The sequence below is a fragment of the Dermacentor variabilis genome, chromosome 4 (genome assembly GCF_050947875.1).
Source record: "Dermacentor variabilis isolate Ectoservices chromosome 4, ASM5094787v1, whole genome shotgun sequence".
Lineage (NCBI taxonomy): Eukaryota > Metazoa > Arthropoda > Arachnida > Ixodida > Ixodidae > Dermacentor > Dermacentor variabilis.
In genome coordinates, this window is record NC_134571.1 from 139,588,605 (window position 1) to 139,609,614 (window position 21,010).

Sequence of the window (21,010 nt, forward strand, 5' to 3'; positions counted from 1 at the left end):
CGATGTGTCGCCGTCTCTGGAATAAACAAAAACGCTTTTGTGTTTTTTTTTTTTTTACTGAGCACCATTTGAAATTTCCCGAACTCATGCACCGTGGTGTCCGCTGCGCCTTGTTGTCTGCTAGCCTACTGCTTCGGCTGCCATGCAGGATACGCAGAAATCTAAGAAGCCCCAGATTTCAAAATATTAGTTCGCACTACTGCGGCACTGTTAACATGACACGAAAATGGAATAGCAATCGTTATTCTGAAAAGTTCGGTATTCTGAAGCTCATAGTACAGTATTTTCACATTAAAACCATAAGAAGTCAGATGGAGATTTCTGAAGAGTTCGTTAATCTGGAAAGGTCGTAAATGCAGTGTTTGTATAACAAGGTTTCACTGTACAGTGAACATTTTGTGTACAGTCTCCAAAGTAAAATACCAAGCACGTGACACCTGCATTGCCGTGTAGTCCATGACTCAACAACACAGGGCTTTACTTTGCTGTCACTGAACCGCCAATACACACTGACTCACTTTTTTCGTCCGGTGCGATCCAATCATTGGCTCCTCTGACCCTTGCAACAAGCCCCTCCTTTTTTTGTCATGTGATCAGATAATGGTTGCGAATGGCCTAGCAGGCGAGCACGATGCCAGCAGTGTTGGTGCACCTGTTGCCATAGCAACAGCCAGTCGAAAGGCGTTTCTCGGTGTGCTGGCATACTGAGCCAATAGGAGGGCCGCCGTTTGCATCTCAAACTTCGTCAGAAGAGGGCTCAGATCTCTTCATCTTTACGCTTTTCCTATGCGGCTATCATAGGCGAGGAGCGCGGGAAGGGAAAAACCCCCAAACTGAGCTTCCGAACGATATTAAGATGGTGACGCTTGGTGGCAGAAAAGATGAGAGATGGTTATGTGAATTCCAGTGTTCTTGAGCAATTTTGACCGCATTTCTCATTGCACAATGCTCACAAGATAATTTATACCGATCAATTAGAGTGCATTTTTCAGTAAGTTGTTTTGATACAGCGTAAATTAGACACTGCAGATGCTGAAACAAGTGTTTTCCCCAAAAACAGTTTTCTTTAGCAATTTTCGAGATCTTACACCCCCGTCTCCCCCTTAAGTGTACTTTGTAATGCGTGGCTTATTTCCAGTTTGTAAGCAGAGCATAATTCTCAGCTTTCAATGTTGTTCTCCTGCCTGTTACCTTGTGGCTGCCATGGTCAAGGTACCAGATGCCCTGGACGATGCTCAGTAGGTCAGTCCCTAAGTTAAACATGGCTGGGAAGTCATCCAGCTCTGTCTTCACCTGGAAGACCACAGGAGGTGAAGCGATGGTGAGGCTCAGCCATCACGTTTCATGCAACATCATTAACGAATTACATACAGTGGAAATTGCAAAAAGTTGTAAAGGGCAGGAGGCATTTCGGGAAATGCTCCCTGATGCAAGTGTAGGAGCATGACATTCCAATAGATTCCCGTTACATATTGTTCCACTAAGTTAAATTTAAACAGTTCTTGCTTTTATTTCAGTGGAAGAAAAAAAAAAGAAGCTTGCGCGCGTAGCTTGCGCTGACTTTTGTCATGCCAGCTGTACAATGATATATCTGTGGACACAATGATTACAGTTTATTGCAATTGTAACTGACTTTGAGCTATTGATTTAGTGATTTACAAGCGCTACTATCATTCTTCTGATTTCTCACATTATTTATTTATTCCCTTGTTCATGTTCATTTAAGCTACTGTAATTTTTGACATATAACTCACACCCCCAATATTACAACATCCAGGAGAAAAAAAAATGAATGTGTACAACCTACGGAAATAACTGCATTGAACAATGCTGAAGTCTCATATTTAATAAAGACAGTCAGCATTCACAGATGCACAACTCCAACACTAGGGGTGGGCGAACCGTCAGTTTTAGGTTCAAATCAAATTTCAAGCAAAAAGTAGTTGTACAAAAATATAATTTTTTTTGGCTTGAAGTGAATAGTTGTGGTCTTTGCATAAAATGTTGACACAAGAGCCAGAAGTTAAAAAGCTTATTTACAAGAGAGAGGAGGTGGGCACCTTACTTGCACAGATGGAAAGTTAAAAAAAAAAATATTAAACTATGTTTTGGGGCTTTGCGCGTCAAAACCAGGATCTCATTATTACATGGGTGTTTTTGCACTTTGCCCCCATCAAAAGGTCACCACCGCGACCGAGATTTGCACCCGTGCACTCGGTCTCAGCAGCGCAACGCCATAGCCGCTATGCCACCACGGTAGATGATAAAAAGTTTATTTTCAGTGCTGTTAAAAATAATTTCAGACAAGAACAAGAGTTCAACCATTCTTGACAATGCCAGCAATATGGCCGGCCATTACAGAAAGCTTACTTACTGACTTTTTCTCAGTGTTGTGGTTCATTAGAAGTAAAACCTGGGTAATTCGACCTCTGTTAATTTAGAAAATCTCACAATTTGGACTCAATATCTGGTTCTGGCAGGCATATGCATTATTTGGGCGAATCAAACTCTCGCTTATTCAGACTTACTTAGCCACACACCAGTTAATTCTAACATTCTAACAACTCTTGGAGCTTAGCAAGCTCTGAAAAAAAAAAAAAAAAAAGCAAAAGCGGCGCTAGGGTACTTATTGTGTACTGTAAAACGCTGCCGCCATGTGCAGCCTTTGGTGATTAGAGTTGCGGTGCTTGTGCAGCAAACTATTCACTAATTACTAACATAGCCTAGATGACAACGAAACTTCGCATAGCGTAGAACTTTGCCTTAAGGTGTGCTTAAGGTTATATGCAAACTTCGTCCTGAGGTGAGGCTTCATGGCAGTGCATACTGCTCTGCCGCAAAGCCTCACCTCAGAACGGAACACACATAATAATACCTGGAGACTTTACTGTTAACCTAGCTGAACATTTAGGTGATAAGTGCAAAATGCGGCATTCATTCACCTATTGCATGGCTAGAAGAGCTTTACTTTCACGTTATGACTGTGCACACGACATTTTATTATTTTTGTTTTTATTTTACAGACGCGTCTTGACATTTCATCAGCTAGAATTTTGTTGGATTTCCCAGCTCCACTTGCAGCTTCATTATCCATAGCTGTAGGGCTGCACCACATATGTATACGTAAGATTTTGCTCAGTTGGTAATGACAGCGATGCCTGGCCACAGTACAGGTTTACTTATGAGAACCTGCACCATGCCAGTGTTCATAAGTTGCTGCAGGTCTCCTCTTAAGGGATTGTCAACTGATATTCAAGGACAATTTTTTTTTTCATGCTAGAATAAGAAGTTTAGTGTTTAAAGTATCTAGGCCAAGTAGGAGGGCAACAGAAAGCAGAAAGCCTTGCTTTAAAAGACCTCACAAGCAGAAGTGATGCTGAAGATGCATACTCAAGATGCGTACCTCACGATATTCGAGGACGATGATACTGGAGATGTCCAGGAGGAGGTAGTAAGTGATAGCGTGCGGCATCCAAGGTTTGAGACCGCGCAGCAGGTAAAGGTCAGTGGCTCTCTGGAGGCTAGGCGGAGGGTAGGGCCCTCTCAGGGGGCTGGAAGGATCGTTGGCATCGTCCGCCTTCTCCAGGACTGCCTCCATCAGCACATCCACCAGCAGCCTACCACCTGCGTCACTCCTGCACGAATTCGCATAATAACTCGCACCCTTCAAATACGGTCTTCAAAAAAGTAGGAGTGTGCGAGTATTTAAAACTGTCAAATGATGAATCGAATAATACGCTACGGAATTTCAAATCCTGAATCAAGTAACCGCTATTCACAAATCTGAACATTTTTCAACCACAGTAAACTCCCACTAAGACGAACTCGATTAAGATGAATTCTTGGATATACTGAACAGTGTGGGAACCTTTGGTTGGTTTTCCATCGACCCATTTCAAATAATATGCTTATAATATGAACTGCTTCGCAAGTACTATTTCATTAAAATGAACTTTCGCAGTGACCGCCAATACTGGCAATTTTGTGCAAGAACGATTGCAGTCTTGGCCATCCGTGGGACCAGAGGCAAAGGGGGGACAGAGAGAGTTTTTGGGCACAGCTGTGCAAAGCAAATCTGCTCTGCTAAGAGAGGGAGCGAGAGAAGTGAGCAATAAAAATGAAAAAACTAACGCGCCACAAAGAATCTCTCAGTTGACCAGAAATAGAGATATTTTCGTTTTGATACATTGCCGACATGGTCGTTGGTCATGCTGCAGGTGCCTCCTCGAAACTGAAACTAGCGATGCATAGTGGATCTAGTACTCGCCGGTCATGCCCAAACCACAGGACAAGCCAAGCCAAGCCACTAAGCCACAAAGGCTGCATTTGCTATTTGCGTTATTTGTCATGCGAGTTCCGTTCGATCTTACCCCCATCGTTCAACAGCCAGTTGATGCCATTGATGATGCAGGCGGAGCATCGCTCTGACCCCTGACAAAGCGTGAAAAGTGTAAGAAAGAATAGCATAAAAGGCATCACCATAAAATCACGTCCACAGACTGTCTAGGCTAAAAGCAAGCATATGTGCGTATAGCAATGCATTGGTGAACTTGAGCCCTATTCTTGGACTATCACTTTTGAAGAACAGGCAGCAGCATTTCCACACTATGATAAGATGGATAAAATCGATAAGATTGCAAAAAGAATGCCATTGATTATAGACACTGATGGGTCTTCCACCATTAGTGAAACATTAAAGGTATCCCCAACTGTGACAATCCAACAATATGTAGCACTTTCTTTTTGGCCATGTGTGGATTAAAGTCATATTTTCTGGCGAATACGATATTTCAGACCCACGATTATTTAGACCTTTTCATGGTCTCCGTGGAGTCCGGGGCATGCTGCCATTTTCTTGTTTGGAGGGCACTTTTGTTAAGCCCAGCTTCTGACAGGGCGAACAATTTTTCAGTCCTTTCGAGTTTGTCTTAAAAGGGAGTCTACTGTAATTTAGATCGTCAACATTGCACAAACATGGCACAAGTGAAAGAGGATGTTCATCCCAGCCATGGGAAACAATATGGTAGAGCAACAAGTGTTGCACAAAGGGGCAGACTTTTCTAGCTAAGGTGCACTTATTTGCACTAAAGGTTTGTTCAGACATGGCACATGTGAACATTGATGATAATGGTGAAAATGGTAATCACTCATGCACCCGACACCAATGGTGACCTGCAGTGGTAATGCCAATAGAGGCAGCATCAGCCTCGGCGGCGCTTAGAGCACAAGGAATCAACACCTCCTAACTAGAAGGTGTTGAGGGCATGTGTTGAACATGTGCCATCTCCATTCAAGGACGCCTATTTTTTACCCGCTTCAGGAAGATTTCAAAGTGAAAGGAGTAGCTCCCAATGAATTGCTATAGTGTTAGCAAGATTCTAATGCGTGGTCCCCATCTTTCTCCTTAAAAAAAAAAAAGAAAAAAAAAAGGGCGTCATAAGTTATTTGGGCAGCGTAATCAGTTACAAAACTTGTGGGGATGCGCGACTCTCGCGCGTCCCCTGATATGCTTTTCCCGCATAGCGCGTCTCCTGTAATCCAGCTTCGTGGCGTGGCCTGGCACCCGCGGCGGTCGGAGTGGTTGAGGCGCAGTACGAGAGATGGCGTAAGTGTTGCGCTGCTAACGCTGCCGACAGGCGGGGTTACTTGGGCGCCGAAAGACAAGGCGCTCTTTTGGGTTCGGGACAGCAAGCAGTGCGGACGTGTGCCGTGCCGCGCGTGCGTCGATCCATGCTTCTGCGAGACCGTCTTGCGTGGCCGCCTTCGAACGCGCCACCGTTCGCGTGACCGTACACGCGAATGACCAGGCGTTGGGATCCAGCATGGGGCGAACATATTCGCTCGCTATCCGGTCGCAATGAGTCGGACTTCCTAGATTTGTCGCGCGCCCATCGGCATGTTTTGTGGATAGCAACTCGGCTAGCTGGCATTGATCTATGAAAGGTGCAATAAATGCCCTTGTGATTGTTTGCTCTACTGTAATGTCGTTCTTCTGTCCCAAGAGTACGGGGCTGAGAGACCCCACATCTGGCTGCCCAACGTGGACCTCTTGGGGCATCGGATGATAGATTTAACAGTTTTGCTTCGTTCGAGACCTTTGTTTGAACCGAAGCGTAGGGCTAGCATGGATTTTGATCGCTAACGTTGGCGGCATGCTTTCTTGAGCGAGGCGACGGTGGCTGTAGTGTGTTTGAACTTGTCAACATGCTAAGCCTTTTCGCAAGTGTTTTTTTTTTTTAATGTCATTCGTCTGTACGAGAGCCACGTGGTCTGCATCCTGGGAGGGCGAGGCTTAGCGCCCGCGGAGCAGTGGCAAGCCTGAAGCGAGTGAGTACGGAAGCCTCGTGGGTGGTCCGAATTTCTTATGTAAATAGCTTCTTCTATCTCTTTGACTCTGATGAAGTCGCGGCTCTGGGAGCCGGGTAGCCGTGGGCCACGGGTGCCACTACGGGCTGACTAGTATTGCGGCCTTGCACCGGGCGCTCCGACACCGTCTGGGACGGTGGGCGCCGTCCACTCAGATGCTGTGTGCACCGAGTGGAGTAGGACCACCTCACAGAGCTGACGTCTCCTCGTGGCTGCCTGTTTTGTGCTCATTTTGGGTGTTGTTTTTGGATGCCGGTTGTTGTCAGGGTAGCGACGCTTTAGCCCTAAGGCTTTACGAAGCTGCCTGTCGCACGTGGAGGGACACAACCTGGTGGACCGTGGCGTTGAGGTGTTGCAATTTGCTTTTCTCATTCTATTTAGCCTCGCACGAATTGAAATTACTCGTTTGACTCAAGGAAGCGAGCTTCGTTCACGTGAACTTAGCATCTGAGTAGCTGCCCGATCTTTTGCTAGCCGAGTTGAACATCGTACCACGTGGGCGATGCGCATGCAGACTTCCTCTCCCTTGCACTACGTTAGTGTTTGCCGAGTGTGTTGAGTGTACGCAGTGTGAACGGAGTCACCCCTGGTTTGCCGTCACCTGCACATCGTCTGCGCTGCTGCCCCGGACTGCAATTGAGCCATCCCGGGCGATGGTGATGCTGTGGCCAGTTTCGGCGCAGCGACTTCGGCGGCCTCCTGTATCCAGCTCAACCCTCGGCGGCGGAAAAAAGAGCCAGCGGTCACCGACAGCTACGGCGGCTTTTGCCAGCAGGGCGCGTCGGCGCGAGCGACGCTTGCTCGTACCGACTACTGCGTCGTCGTTTCCGGAGTCCTGGCCTGGAATCGTGCCGTCGAGTCTGCAGAGCTGCTGCTGTAACCGGCGGACGCCAGCAGTGTACCCAAGGACAATGTTGGCTCGCATGCTATGGACAGTGTGTGGACATTATCTCAGCGCGGCCACTGTTGTTCGCGAAGCACGCATTGATGTTAGACCGTGTGACATGTTTCGCTGGAATATGTAGTGATTTAAGGTTGGGGGGATGTGGGGATGCGCAACTCTTGCGCGTCCCCTCATGTTTTTCCCGCATAGCGCGTCTCCTGTAATCCGGCTTCGCGGCGTGGCCTGGCGCCCGCGGCGGTCGGAGTGGTTGAGGCGCAGTACGAGAGATGGCGCGAGTGTTGCGCTGCTAACGCTGCCGACAGGCGGGGTTACTTGGGCGCCGAAAAACAAGGCGCTCGCTCTCTTGGGTTCGGGACAGCAAGCAGTGCGGACGTGCCGTGCCGCGCGTGCGTCGATCCATGCTTCTGCGAGACCGTCTTCGAACGCGCCACCGTTTGCGTGACCGTACACGCGAATGACCAGGCGTTGGGATCCAGCATGGGGCGAACATATTCGCTCGCTATCCGGTCGCAATGAGTCAGACTTCCTAGATTTGTCGCGCGCCCATCGGCGTGTTTTGTGGATAGCAACTCGGCTAGCAGGCATTGATCTATGAAAGGTGCAATAAATGCCCTTGTGATTGTTTGCTCTACTGTAATGTCGTTCCTTTGTCCCAAGAGTACGGGGGTGAGAGACCCCACAAACTAGAGGCTAACAAAACTGAAATTGCATTCACAACAGCCTACTGTCAGAGCCAGCCTAGTACTATAATAAGATGGCAACCATTGATGGTGACAGAATTCACACATAGCATGTCAACGACACCACGTTGCTTTCAGTTCGATTACAAAAGCCGATTCATGCAATGCGATTTTACTAGGGGTGTGAGAACAACAAATAGATTTTTAATGAAATACAGAATCGAATTGAGGTAAAAAAATCCCAATATCAAACCAGATACCAGAAAAGTATATTCCCAAAATGGGGTGCTGCGCATGCTCTTGAAAGTCTCCTAGCATTGCATAACGAGGATGTTGCAAGCTATCAGTAACTCAGGCACACAGAAATCAAAACATACAGTACAGTCTAATTAAAGGGAACACCAAATTAGTATGCCAGCACTGGTTACGCCTCAGTTCTAGTACATGAAGGTCTGGAAAATTTTTTTGTCAATAGAATTTCTGCTGAATAAAGTGTTTACTTTTTTTCCTCTGAAACTAATGAAATATGTAGTGGCATTCTTTGACAGGTTTTCATGTTTACAACTTATGGGCACATTAGGTTCTCAGTTTGTAGCTGACCTGTGTTTTGCAACAATCTTTTATTTATTGCACAGACAGTTTTCCTTTTTAGTTTTTAAGACACAGAAGGGCTAAATCAACTTTATGGCAGTTGGGTTACCATAAAGCCAATCTGCACAACAGACGAAAGGACTGCACACCATGTGACTTGATGACCTCTCTGCACGAAGCCAGCGCCGTCCGCACCATTTCATTGTCAAGTTCAGCATGATTTGCCATCTGTCAAAGACCCTGAAAGCTGGAGCATCCCAGCAAGTTCTTTGCGTTGTGTTATTTCGATTGGTCTTGCCAACCCGTACAAACAAACAGAATGGTGATAGAGGGCCATGCACGGGGGTGCCGGAAAAGGATGTAATGATCACAATGTTGATGTGACGTCACAATTCAGGCAAAGCTTCAAAGATTGGCAGTTGCAGTTAAATATCGGAGGCGTAGAGCGGCAATCACGGCAAAGCCTCAGAGGTTACCATTTAGTGTGTAATCTCTGAGGCCATACTTGATGTCTTGTAGAGGTTGCCAGACGAGATAATGGCGGCATAGTTGGCATATGCTACAGCCACAGACGGGGTCCGGATAATCGAATGTAGAGCCGACGGCTGTCCAAAATATCAGTTGTCTTTACACATTAAGTCTATGGGGCCACTGGCGGTCCTGCGAAGCTGTCCGAATTACCGAGCTTGTTCGGATTATTGGTGTCTGATTTATCGGTCACCGACTGTATTTGCAAAAAATGTGCGGCACAGTTTCCACAGCTTTGCATTAATAGGGTAGAGATACACATCTTCAGCTTTGGAAGGCTGACAAGTGGAACTAACACTTGATCCCTACAAAGTTGGAACATAAACTGACAAAAACGGTCTCCAATTAAAGCTGTAAAGGTGGTTGGGCAGTGAAGCTGGAAACAACTTGAACTATTACCCATTGCAATGTAGGCTGAAATTATTCTCATGGCGACATTCACATGCACTTTTCATAATTATTAGCTTAAGATGTTTTGATGCCCTGCGACTTGGCTTGCGCAGCTACTTCGTACACCTACATAGTGCGGACCAGAGAGAGAAATTCACCGTGCCTCGTATGCACGCTGCTCTTCAGGAGTCCTTACTATACGTGGCCTTCCCGTAGCACTGTCATAACACAAACCAGTTGCTAAGTGGGTTTTTCTTTTACATACCAAAGTGCAGTTACGTCACTTCCTGCTTCGTATGCTACAGTCATCAAGCTGCCATCACTACGGCAGCTTGTGCAACAGTAATCTTCACCAGGAAGCATATGCAGGGAGTGCTTGCTATGCGCTTCGCATTGCATGTAGGTGGAAGAGTGCCTTATGTGGTTCAGGTGCTTGTTTTGAGCTTGTACTTTATTGAAACATATGCTGTTCTGTATGTTGTCTATGTGATTCCAAAGAATGTATGCACTGTTTGCTTCACTTTGCTGAGTGCTTGTAGCCTCTACCTTACGAGGGTATGAGCCATTGCATTTCGGGGTATTCGCCAAATATGATGAAAGCTTTCTGTTGACGTTATACCAGAAAGAAATCCTGGAGTCCTAGCCATAGACAGCTTCGTTGTAAAAATTTTTGTAACTTGTGGAGATGTGCCCAACGGGGTGCAGTAACAAAGCCTACCTGGCCTGCTGGCACCAGGTGCTGAGGATGCCGTATGGGTAGGCAAGGCCGTCGCCCACGTGGTGGTCGGGTAGCACACCCGATTGCAGCAGAAAGAGCAACACTGACAGGTGGCCCACCAGCAGGCCCGTCACTTCGTGCCACACGCACAGCACATCTGCGTGTCACACCAACCAGTGGTGGTCAAGCCTGTCAGGCCACTTGAAAACCACAGCAAAGCACTCAAAGAAATGCTTCTCGGCGTGCAATGGAGCACCGATTCATTGAATGGACGCTTGCATCAACTCACAATGCAGTTTTCTTTTTGTCTACAAACAACCCTGGTGTTGCACCCAGGGTGTCTACCAAAGTGACATTTCCACATTCCCTGAGTTCTCCACGTTTTCCCCGAGTGCCTCTGCAAAATTCCCTGAGTGACACCATGTTGCCCAATGCTGTCACCCTCTAGCAAGCATGCTAAACAAAAAAGACTTAACAGAGTGAATAGTAAGGAGTAGTCTCTATTTTATTCAAAATAAACATAAGAGAGGAGCTAGTAAAATGCATAGCGAATAAAATATCTTCTAAAAAAATAGTAAAACACAATGCAAATTGAGTCTAACATTTTCGAATATGAGCTATTTCTATGACATGATAGCAAGCTCATTGGTATAAGGCCTGAACTTTGTCACAAGATTCTCTCTCAGCAGCTGGAAAGTCAACCTCAACTGTCCTTGCGTACTCTCAGCCTGTGCAGAACACCTCATTGTTGTGTTTTACTGCTTTAAAGAGTTTATTTTAGTTTGGCTGAGAGACACGTGCATCTCGGTGTCAGCCAACACTGTTTTCTGAGCTCAAGCTCCTTGGAAGAAGCAGCGGCATGCTTATTTTCCCGTTCATTCCTCACGGTGTAGGTCCTCTCTGTTCTCATCCTCGTTTTGCAGCTCGTTCCCTCCCCGGACCGTTTGAAGCACCCGTGGTGGTATCCCGTACCCCGTAGCCATCCAAATTATCAGGCATGTCCGAAATATCAGTCGTTGACTGCACACTGGCAACTCTTCCAGCCGACGACACGGTGTCAGACAATTCATTACGCTTCCTTTATGTTACTCGAGCCAGCATGACTGCAACTTTCGTTCCGTTTGAATAAAATTACAGCTAATTTTCCCTGATAGAAGCACGAGTTCCCCTGAGTTTTACCCGAGTATTTCCAGACAACTCAAAATCATTGAGAATTCCCGATTTTCCCAGTTGGTAGACACCCTGTGCACCTTGGCCAACATAGTTGCAATAGTCAAACACATGCACTTTGCCTTATAACCGCGTGGTGGAGTTAAAATTTGACAAAATAATATACTGCTGGGCTCGTAGTCTGAAAGCTCTTCTCAATCAGATTTTCCTCACTACAGTGGTGGTCCAGCCGGTTTAGGATTTGGAGCAATTTTTGGAGCAGGAAAAATGTCATTCCGCAGAAGTTTAAGAGCAGCCACACCAGCATATTGGAGCAGTTTTGCAGCAGAAAGATTGCTCTTTCTGGAAAATTTGGAGTACTAATACAGCAGTAATGTGTAGCCATTTGGCGAAGCTTGTTATTACTGTGCGATCAGTAAGTGCTGCTTAACAGTGAAGCAAGACACAAAGCCAACAGTTCCCACGGACGGTATACCATGCACGGTACGTTGCAACATTCTTAGTTGGTTAGGTAAACAACTTAATTTTGTTAACGAATAAAATTTTGTAGGCTAAGAAGGACAAAGATATGTGCCTTTGCACAAGACAGACATAACATTACAAATAAGCTAGAACAATTTGCTCTGTCAAGCACAAGACAAGAAATGATGGCAAATGTCTTATGTACATTACAAATAACAGATGTGCTTTGATCTGCTTTACTGTGCTAGAAAACATTTGTATTACGCCCAATAACAATGCTAGAAGCTCCACGAGAGACTGTGCATCTATGAATGGAGCCAAGATGAGATGCCTCCATACGATGTGCACCAAAGAACAACGTTTGTACCATCATCCTATACACTTCGCTTTCGTTGCGAGGCGATTTGTCGACTTCCCGTGTGTCATGTGGCTTCTGCTAATGGATTCCAGTCAATTCGGCATAAAACCGTACCTTTTGCTGCTGATACCTCACTGACCTTTAGAAGCATTACCAATTAGGCCTGATGACCAAGGCAGTGTGCCATGGCAAAAATTTGCTGCTGGCTAGTGTGACCGCCAATCTTTCCACAAGCAGTCACAGAAAGCTTGCTGCTAATATGTTTGTACAAGTGGCTAACCGGTCATCGGTTCTGAGATCATGCATATGTGCTTTTGACAACCGTCGAAGGCAGCAACTACCTGCAACTGTGCAAAGAAGTTCACAAATTGACAAATTTTTGAGCTGTATGTGCAAACGCACGAGTCTGTGTGCCTGAACACATGCATGCGATACGATCTGCGCGCCTTCCAGTGGCTAATGGGTCCTATATGTTATATCTTCACATGTAGGTGCTGCTTTCGTCACCATTCCCTTTGTCGGCATTGGGTACAGGAATTGTTTCGAGTGGAGTTAATGAGCTGACTTGCACCCTTGTACCACGACAGGCTGATTGTGGTTTCCCCACATAAAAACTTTAGAATGATATTTTCTCTTGTTTTAAAACCAACTGAGCACCTTGGTAAGGCTGCATGCAATGCATTGACCTCAGTTAAGTATTTCACCAAATATGCAAAAAATAGAGTACAGATGAAACTTGATTTAATGAAGCGATGACCACGCTTGGATTATTTCATTAAATCGGGAAGTTTGTAAAACCAAGAAAGAAACCTTTCGGTCCTTCGAAATCTAAAATTGTAATGCACCGACACACGAAAGCTACTGTAATAGTTGCCACTAATCCAGTCATCTGTTGCATAAACCATGAAATAACAAAAGCAATCACCGCCACCCCTACTGAGGCGGTGATGAGTCTGCAGTTCAGTGCATGGATGCGGCATGCAGCCTCATCAAAATAGAGCTAGGGCTACGACTATGGCGTCTAGATGCTTTATTAACGCACAAACGTTAGAGCGCACACTGGAAAAAAAACCTGCCTGTGTCAAAATTATAAATAAATCACCGCTTTTTTTTTTCCTAATTTATTTCAGAAAACACTTTGTTAAATTGAGTTCAGCCAAGTTAATTTCGTTGAGTTGCTGACAACACTGAACCCTAGGGTACCTGTCGGGGAGTAAAAATTTCTTCAGTAGATCGGGAATTTCGTAATATCTAGTTTTCACTGTAGTAGATGTTCGAGTCGCGAAATGAATTATTTGAATGTTCACAAATCGATTTGCATAGTTGTGCACAGTCAACGTCCGGTTTTACGTACACCCTAGGGGCCGCGAAAACCTAAGAAAAATCTGGCAGTCTGAAAAAAAAAAAAAAAAAAAAAAAGCATACGTTTTACTGCCCCCAGCGGCTCAAATCACCACAGGCACACCCGAAATAGCTATGAAGGCCTGCCAGTACAGATGTTACCATACTGTGACAGGAGACGGCGAGTGCACGCGTGTATAATTAAGGAATACATACTACGTCCAGTGACAATTGCCCTTTTGAACTCTTGTAATGCTTCACCGCGTAACACTGCTCTATTGAGGCGAAGCTGCCTTTCGGAAACGGGCTTCATGCAACACTTGCTTTTCGAGCTTCGAAGCCATTGGCGAGGTACAAAGACGGAGTTGGTGCCATTGCTAACAGCGGGCGAAGTGTTCTAATGAAAAACACAGTACCGAACAGCAACACTGGTAGCTAACATTGATGTAGCTAGGCCTAGTGTTATCCCGCTGGTGAATACAGTTGCCAGAGGATCAGTGTGCGAGTGTGCCTGTTCAAGGCGGCGAGATAACAAAATGGCAACGGTGGTGGCTTCAATCAATGCCATTTCGCAGATGCGGTGATGGCAAGAAGTCAGAAAAACCAGACAGCAAAGGGTTTTTGCGTCCGAAATTTCAGACATTTTTATATACACTGACTCTATGGGGTGCCATGGCAGTGCCGCAAAGGCGTCCAAATTATCGTGCATGTCTGAAAAATCAGGCATCCGCAAAATTGGTCGTTCACTGCAGTTGCATAACCCTACTGAATGCCCTGTTTGCCGGGGAAACGCAAAAATACCGTACTTTTGCGCAGTTGGCGGAAATAGCACTTCAGTGGTTACAGCCAGGAGCAGGCAACTCAAATTGTAGCAAAATGGCGCAGCAGGACCACCACTGTCACTAGCAAGTAGTACTTGAGTGCCCACAACTTCCGACAGTGATTGGTGCAACACGAAGACAGCTCGCACAGCAGTTATATGTCTGTTTTGCAGGTTTTCATGTAAACCATGCACATGTTCACCCAGTGAAAGTTTTACACTCACTGATGTTTTTCTCATCACTGCTCATATTCTCATATTCCTGCCCTGACACAACATGGGCACGCACTGGTTGTACGTCTGTACTGTCAAGTTTACCGTCAAGACCAAAAGGTTAATGAAAGTGAGTGGGCTTTTTTATTCTGATGCCAGGTACTTTTGAACCCAAACCACATGCAGGAACACTTTATTTCTTGATTAGGCTCCAGTTGCAAACTACTTTGCTGTCACAAATGGCGGCTCTTGTAGCACAGCTAGAAAGAGGTTTTTTTTTCAAACAACAATGACTTCGGAGAGAGCGATGTTCAGATGTGTCAGAGTCACACGGGCATGATGTCTCTTTTAGGACACAGTTTCTAGCTTGATTTTCTTTCTCTTAGTGATCTTAGTATATGTTTACATGATTAATAATATGACTTGGAACCTTTTGTGAATCGAGCGAATGCAGAAAGCACACTAAGAACCACTCCAACCGACGCTCACCCCGGTTGTCGACCTGCATGCCCAATGCTTGCTCCAGCAGCCTGTTCAAGATGCGCAGCTCCTCGAGGTGTGTCGACATTCGCCGGCCGATCATAGTGGCATCCTGACCAGAACAGTCGAACAGCGGCATGTCTGCAATGCAAGAGATATGCAATAAAATGAAATCTCGCACTGTGATATGAAAAGCGGCAGCCTGGTATAACATTGCACTGTTTGCAAAACTGTTGATTTGGCTTTCCTGCGGTGTTGCATGCCCAAAATATGGCAGGAACGTTCACCACTAAAATAACTCAAACACATGTTTATTTTTCTTGGTGCTATTTGGCCATCCCTGGCCCTTACGCCAATAAAATCCACATCATCATCATCAACCCCACCATCATCTTCATCATCATCATATCATGTTGCTCTCTGCATACAATATAATCATAAAAGAACACACTAGTTGCAAACATGCTCACCACTTCAGCCATTTGTTGACCACCATGTTTCAGGCATGAGACAACACAAGAATGCAATTTGACCATTTACAAGGAGGCTCGATTCAATACCTATCAATATACTTAAGCTAAATAGGCATACTAGGAATGCAAGCAGCAGACTTTGTTCCACAAACAAACCAAGAGCAACATTCACTAACAGGGATAGGACAGCTGGAACAGCTTATGGAGCAATTTTTGAAGTAGAATATTTGTAGCAAAATATTTTGAATTTGTAGCAAAATATTTGTTGTAGAAGACAAATCTAGAGCACATCAATGAAGTGATCGAAATTTTTACAGCAGTCCTTTTATTGAATTAATTCCTGTACTATTTCTTTTAATTGCCTTACATTTGTCAAACATTTGACTTTAGAGGGTGAAAAAAAAACTGATGTGTTCCAATTTCCTGTTTCACAATAATTCCAACTCCCATAATTTAAACGAACTGATAACTCCACCTGCATTTTATATCTCATCACGGCCAGCAGGCTTTTAAACTAAACAAAATTCTCGGTATTTGAACAAATAAAGGTACAAGACTTAACAAGTGAAATTGCTGTAACCACCTAACACTTGTCGCAGAAATATGATGCCCCAAACAAACTTAAATTCCAGTAGAATCCAGTTCTTTTATTTTTTCGTTCTATGCTTAGGATACTCTGGTGCAGGTTCGGCATATACTACAGTCGACTCTCGTTACAAAGACCATGATAATCCGACAAAAAATGTGCATTTTGTCTGAAAGTCCACCACCACCATTACCACCACCATCATCAGGCTATTTTATGCCCACTGCAGGACGAAGGCCTCTCCCTGCGATCTCCAATTACCCTTGTCCTGCGCCAACAGATTTCAGCTAGCGCACACAAATTTCCTAATTTCATCGCCCCACCTAGCCTTCTGCTGTCCTCGACTGCAATTCCCTTCTCTCCGAAGCCTGCAATATCTGAAATGCCTCACTTCCAAAACTTTGGTCACGATGTGTAACAACATTATTGCAGAGAGTGAGCGACGAACTCTCAAGTAAAAAACAAACAAAAAAGTTGCAGTTTCACCCAAAAGGCAAAGCATCGACTGCGATAGCAAATTAGTAGACAGATGTGTGAAGTAAGGATAGTAGTTTTATTGGCTGTATAAAGTTGTAAACATTACCTTACTAACTAAATTAACAAGCACTGCGTCACACACGCACAGGTAAACATGAACACATCTCGCTCGATGACCGTGGAAAGCCGCTGTCAAAACGTTGGGGTGAGGAAGCGCGGCAGCAACGGCGAGCTTCGTGCTGTCTCTCTCTTCAACGCGACCTAAACGTCGAAAGCACAGCGCATTCGAAGCTAGCGGCACTGGGCGCACTTTGTCCACATTGCAGATTGCTTTCAAGATAAGGCGTCTGTGCGGGTGCATGTTTTGTCTACATCGCAGATTGCTTTCAAGATACGACGCCCGCACGGGCGCGCACTTTGTCCACAATGCAGATCGCTTTCAAGGCATGGTGCCTGCATGGGCTTGCCATTAACAGCAGCCACCAGAGTAGGGCCACTCCCCCTGCCTCGTTTCCTAACCCCCCCTCCTCGTGCCTCACATGCGAAAGATGGTGCGCATCTGCCCCGCTTTCTTACCCTCCTCGACATTGAGCCGCTATCATCGGCCAACCCTCGCAAGTCAGTTGCCAGCCTGTGTCGACACGGCAAAAGTCTGTTTTATATGCCCGACTTAGACAAAAATTGCTGCTAATTTCGTCCACAGTAGCTGATAGTCCGTACTAGCGTGGTCCCTTAAAAGCAAACTTCACTGCATTAACAAAATAGGTAGAGCAAACTAAGGTTGAAATATGGTCTCTCATATCTAAAAGTCTGTTGTACACGGGTCCATTGTAATCAACGTAGACTGTAGTAGAATTCCTGAGTCAAATGCACTGACGCGATAGCCAGCGAAGCCGGTACGGCAACGTAACTGCAGTGCTATTAGAGTTTGGCTAGATGGTTACTTCTTCTACGCTGCAGGCATTTTTCAATAATTCAAACACTTAGAAATAATTATTTGAATTCACAACTCTGCATTTACCCCATGTGGGGAAAGTGCTGATGCAAAGTGCTTCGGCATTCACATCGAACATTGGCATGCTTGCTGCTGTAAAGAATCCACTTATCACATCAACGCATGCATTACTAAACATGGCCAATATGGCCATACACGCTTGTAGCGACTGTGGCATTACCCGGCAAAACACCACATACTGCACTGCAAAACAGCAGTCCAGAGGACAATGGCATCAGACGACCCGACAGAATTCTGAACACTGTCCCCAGACAGCCAAACCTCAAAAAACAAACCAAAACTAAGGTGCTTTGGGTCAGGGCAGCTGGCGGAAAACATACAGAAGGCTGAAGTGCAATACAGCACTCCTACTAGTGCCAGATGACCGCATTTGATGCATTTGATTTCGGATCGTGTGGGCACTAAGGAGGCCCACAGGAAAGAAGCTACTTTGCACGACGCAACTGTGGACGAAGCAGGGCGCTGTCATCGCCAACTCTGCCGGTCACCACAGCCACCACCGAGACTTACGATCAACCAAGTGTCTACATCCACAAGAGCCATAGCACCAAACTCTACTGGTAAACTGCCATCGCCACAACACGTCAGACAATGGACATTCTATGTGCGAGTTGGCTGCCAAATTCTTGCGCTGTTTCATAATGCACTCTGTCCTGTTGTTATGCCACACTGTGTTTTTTGTCATATTTCTTACTTGTATTTTTGTTCTTGATTTGCAATATAGGCTTTGCATGGCTTCGAGTACGACGTGAAGGACAGGATGAGGTGGCAGATGCGAGACACCACCGGGACTCGTGTCACGGAATGGTGATGTCAGTCCATCTGCCTTATCTAGGTCATGCGAGGATTGTTCATAGCTACCAACGTCTGATTTGTCAGAGCTCTCGCCAAAGGGGCTCAATGGCAAGTTGGTCAAAGGAGAGGACAGGGGCAGCATAGGGATGGGACAGATATCCCTGCTTGAGCTGTGTCGCTTGCGCTAGCGTGTAGCTGTTGTGGTGTAGCGTGGGGTTGCATGTCATTGCTGTCAAGGCTGCAGACTGTACAGGCCAAACTGTGGGACTTGGGCTGGCAGACGGCATTGTGTGGTGGTGTAGGCACTCCAACAGTACAGGAGGGATTATGTTCACCTCGGTACCTGTATCAACCAGGTATTGGGCCTTGGTGATGCTGCCGGTGAAGTGGAACAGGTGGCTCGATGTTGAGCCTTTGGCACTGGCCACGTTCGGTGCATGGCCTGAGCGTTTTCCACAAAGGCACAAGGCTGGTGGCACTGTTGAGCGCGGTCACTGCTCTGGTCATTGTACCAGCACACTTTGCAAGACAGACTTAGCTATCTGTCTCGATTGCGGCTGTGGTATTGGGGTCATGACAGGCTGCGATGCTGGTCTGCTTGAGTGAGCTAAGTTCAGTGGCCAGCTGGTTGACTTTGCAAACGGGCAGCTCATTAGTGTCAAGGAGATGCTGTAAGTGGTCACTGTGCCCCAATGAGCCAAATGTATAAGATGCACGTGGTCTCTCGATGGCAGAGACTATGGGCTCAATGACGTCCATGATCTTGTCAGCCATTTGTGCTAACGAGTTGAATTCCGAGGACACAATCAAGATCATGAACACCTGTTGCGGCAGTTGTTGTAGGAAGAGCTCGCGGAGGACCGATGTGTCCAGTGAAGCGGTGCATTCTCCTGTTAGATGCACCATGCAACTCGGGAGATACGTGGTTCTGCAGTGAAAGAGTTCGTCTGCAATGAGTAGCAGCTCCAACCAACGCTGTTCTGACTCGGTTGTGCAGCATATGAGTTCCCCCTTAAGATGGCCGTACGGGTTGTCAGCAGGCAGAGAGCGCAGAATATCCTCGACGATGGCTACGACAGCAGGAGGCAGCATTCCAATGACGACGGTTGTATTTTGCTGTTTGCGACGTTATGTGGCATCAGTGGAGAAGCGGCTCGATGCTGAGAAACCAGAGTTCCGAGTCTGACTGCCAGAACTCTGGTAACTTATGAGCCGCTACAACAGAGTCGGGTACCATGGGATTCGGCGCCGCATCATTGTTGGGGTCGGCGTCCATATCCTGCAGGAGTGGGTAGGGCCTTGAGGCTCGGTGAGGTTGCCACTGACGAGGAGGTCCATGAATGTCTGGTGCGAGAATCGCGAGGAACGATCTGTGGCAAAGTTTCCATGCAGGAGTCACCACCTGTGGATTACTTGCTTCGAAATGGTGCATGTCGAGAAGCTTTCAAGGGCACCACTTGTGGGAACGTGTGAGGCGATCTCTTTCCCACGTCTTTATTTCAGTCATCACTCAAACTAAGCAACCATGAGCCCAGTGTGCTGATGTCAAGATCCTGGATCTTCTCCTCGCGTGCAACCTAGCTCTAGAGCAGGGAGTATGTGGAGGCACAGCTTTGTCTTCCTCAGACCGCCGGTGCAGGCCCCAGAAAGCATGTTTATTTGCAAGTGGTATCTCGTGTCAATTCTCTTTGCATAGCATAACCACAAGCGTGACACAAATTTTCCTACAGGAGTACATTATCAACCCAATCAGGCTTCCAGTGCGAGCCCTTTCACACTTATTGGTCTCGACTGGCATGTAAACATGCCCATGTACTTGCTTCCTTTGCATTTTCACATTAAACATTTTATATCTTATGGCTCAATGATGCACAGACATTGCGGCCACCATGTGGTGAATAAATCTATGGTTAGACCTCTGTTGGCACGCTTCAAGCATGTTTAGTGCACTTGCAATGCGACAACTCGCAGTTCACAGTGTATACAGCTTTGCATCAAAGGGATTCTCATAGGATAGAACAGTATGCTTTATTTCAACTAGTGTGTGATCCCTTTGACGCTTGTACCCACCAGGCAAGAAAAAATTTGAATGTGACAAAAGCAGTGCCGTTTTTTCAACCCTAGCACTTAAAATTAGTTTGACATGATCGAATGTCCTTTACGAAGAAGAAAAAGCCTAAATTATTCCGATGTCAAATTATCAAACCACCAACAAAAACAAACTTGTGAAGAATTAAGTCAAATGTGGCAAGTGCTGCTATGATGTCCTTCGCAAGTGATGCACAGCCCATTCAACGCTTCCACATTCAACACAGCCAAGGCCGATTGCATGCGGCGCAACCGAACATGTGCTCCAAAAAACGATTCCTGATCGCGTCATTGATGGATTTGTAAAAGTTTTCGACACATGTTTTACGCGATTTTATGTATAAATTCTGGCTATATAGAATTATTTCATGATCCCCGCAGAGTTCTTATATATCGAGGTTCAACTGTATTTACAATTTCTTGGAAGTTGAAAGCTGCATCCCCCTTCAATATTAGTAACATTCTTTCAGAACAATTCTCTTTAAATTTGCAGAAAGGGCTCGATTATTATATTAAAGAATGATGGCCAAACTTCAGTTTATTGAATTTTGACTT

At 45.8% G+C, this 21,010-nt stretch overlaps 1 protein-coding gene across 3 annotated transcripts in view; it reads right to left on the reverse strand.

The window, feature by feature from the left end:
• LOC142579854 (uncharacterized) overlaps positions 1-21,010 on the reverse strand; it is a 181,408-nt gene that overhangs the window by 74,472 nt on the left and 85,926 nt on the right. For all 3 annotated transcript variants that reach the window (XM_075690471.1, XM_075690472.1, XM_075690473.1), the window contains exons 17-20: positions 15,031-15,162; positions 10,178-10,334; positions 3,404-3,635; positions 1,192-1,293 (exon numbers count right to left, since the gene is read on the reverse strand). In XM_075690471.1, the coding sequence (XP_075546586.1) occupies positions 1,192-1,293; positions 3,404-3,635; positions 10,178-10,334; positions 15,031-15,162 (623 nt within the window). The remainder of the gene's footprint in view (positions 1-1,191; positions 1,294-3,403; positions 3,636-10,177; positions 10,335-15,030; positions 15,163-21,010) is intronic.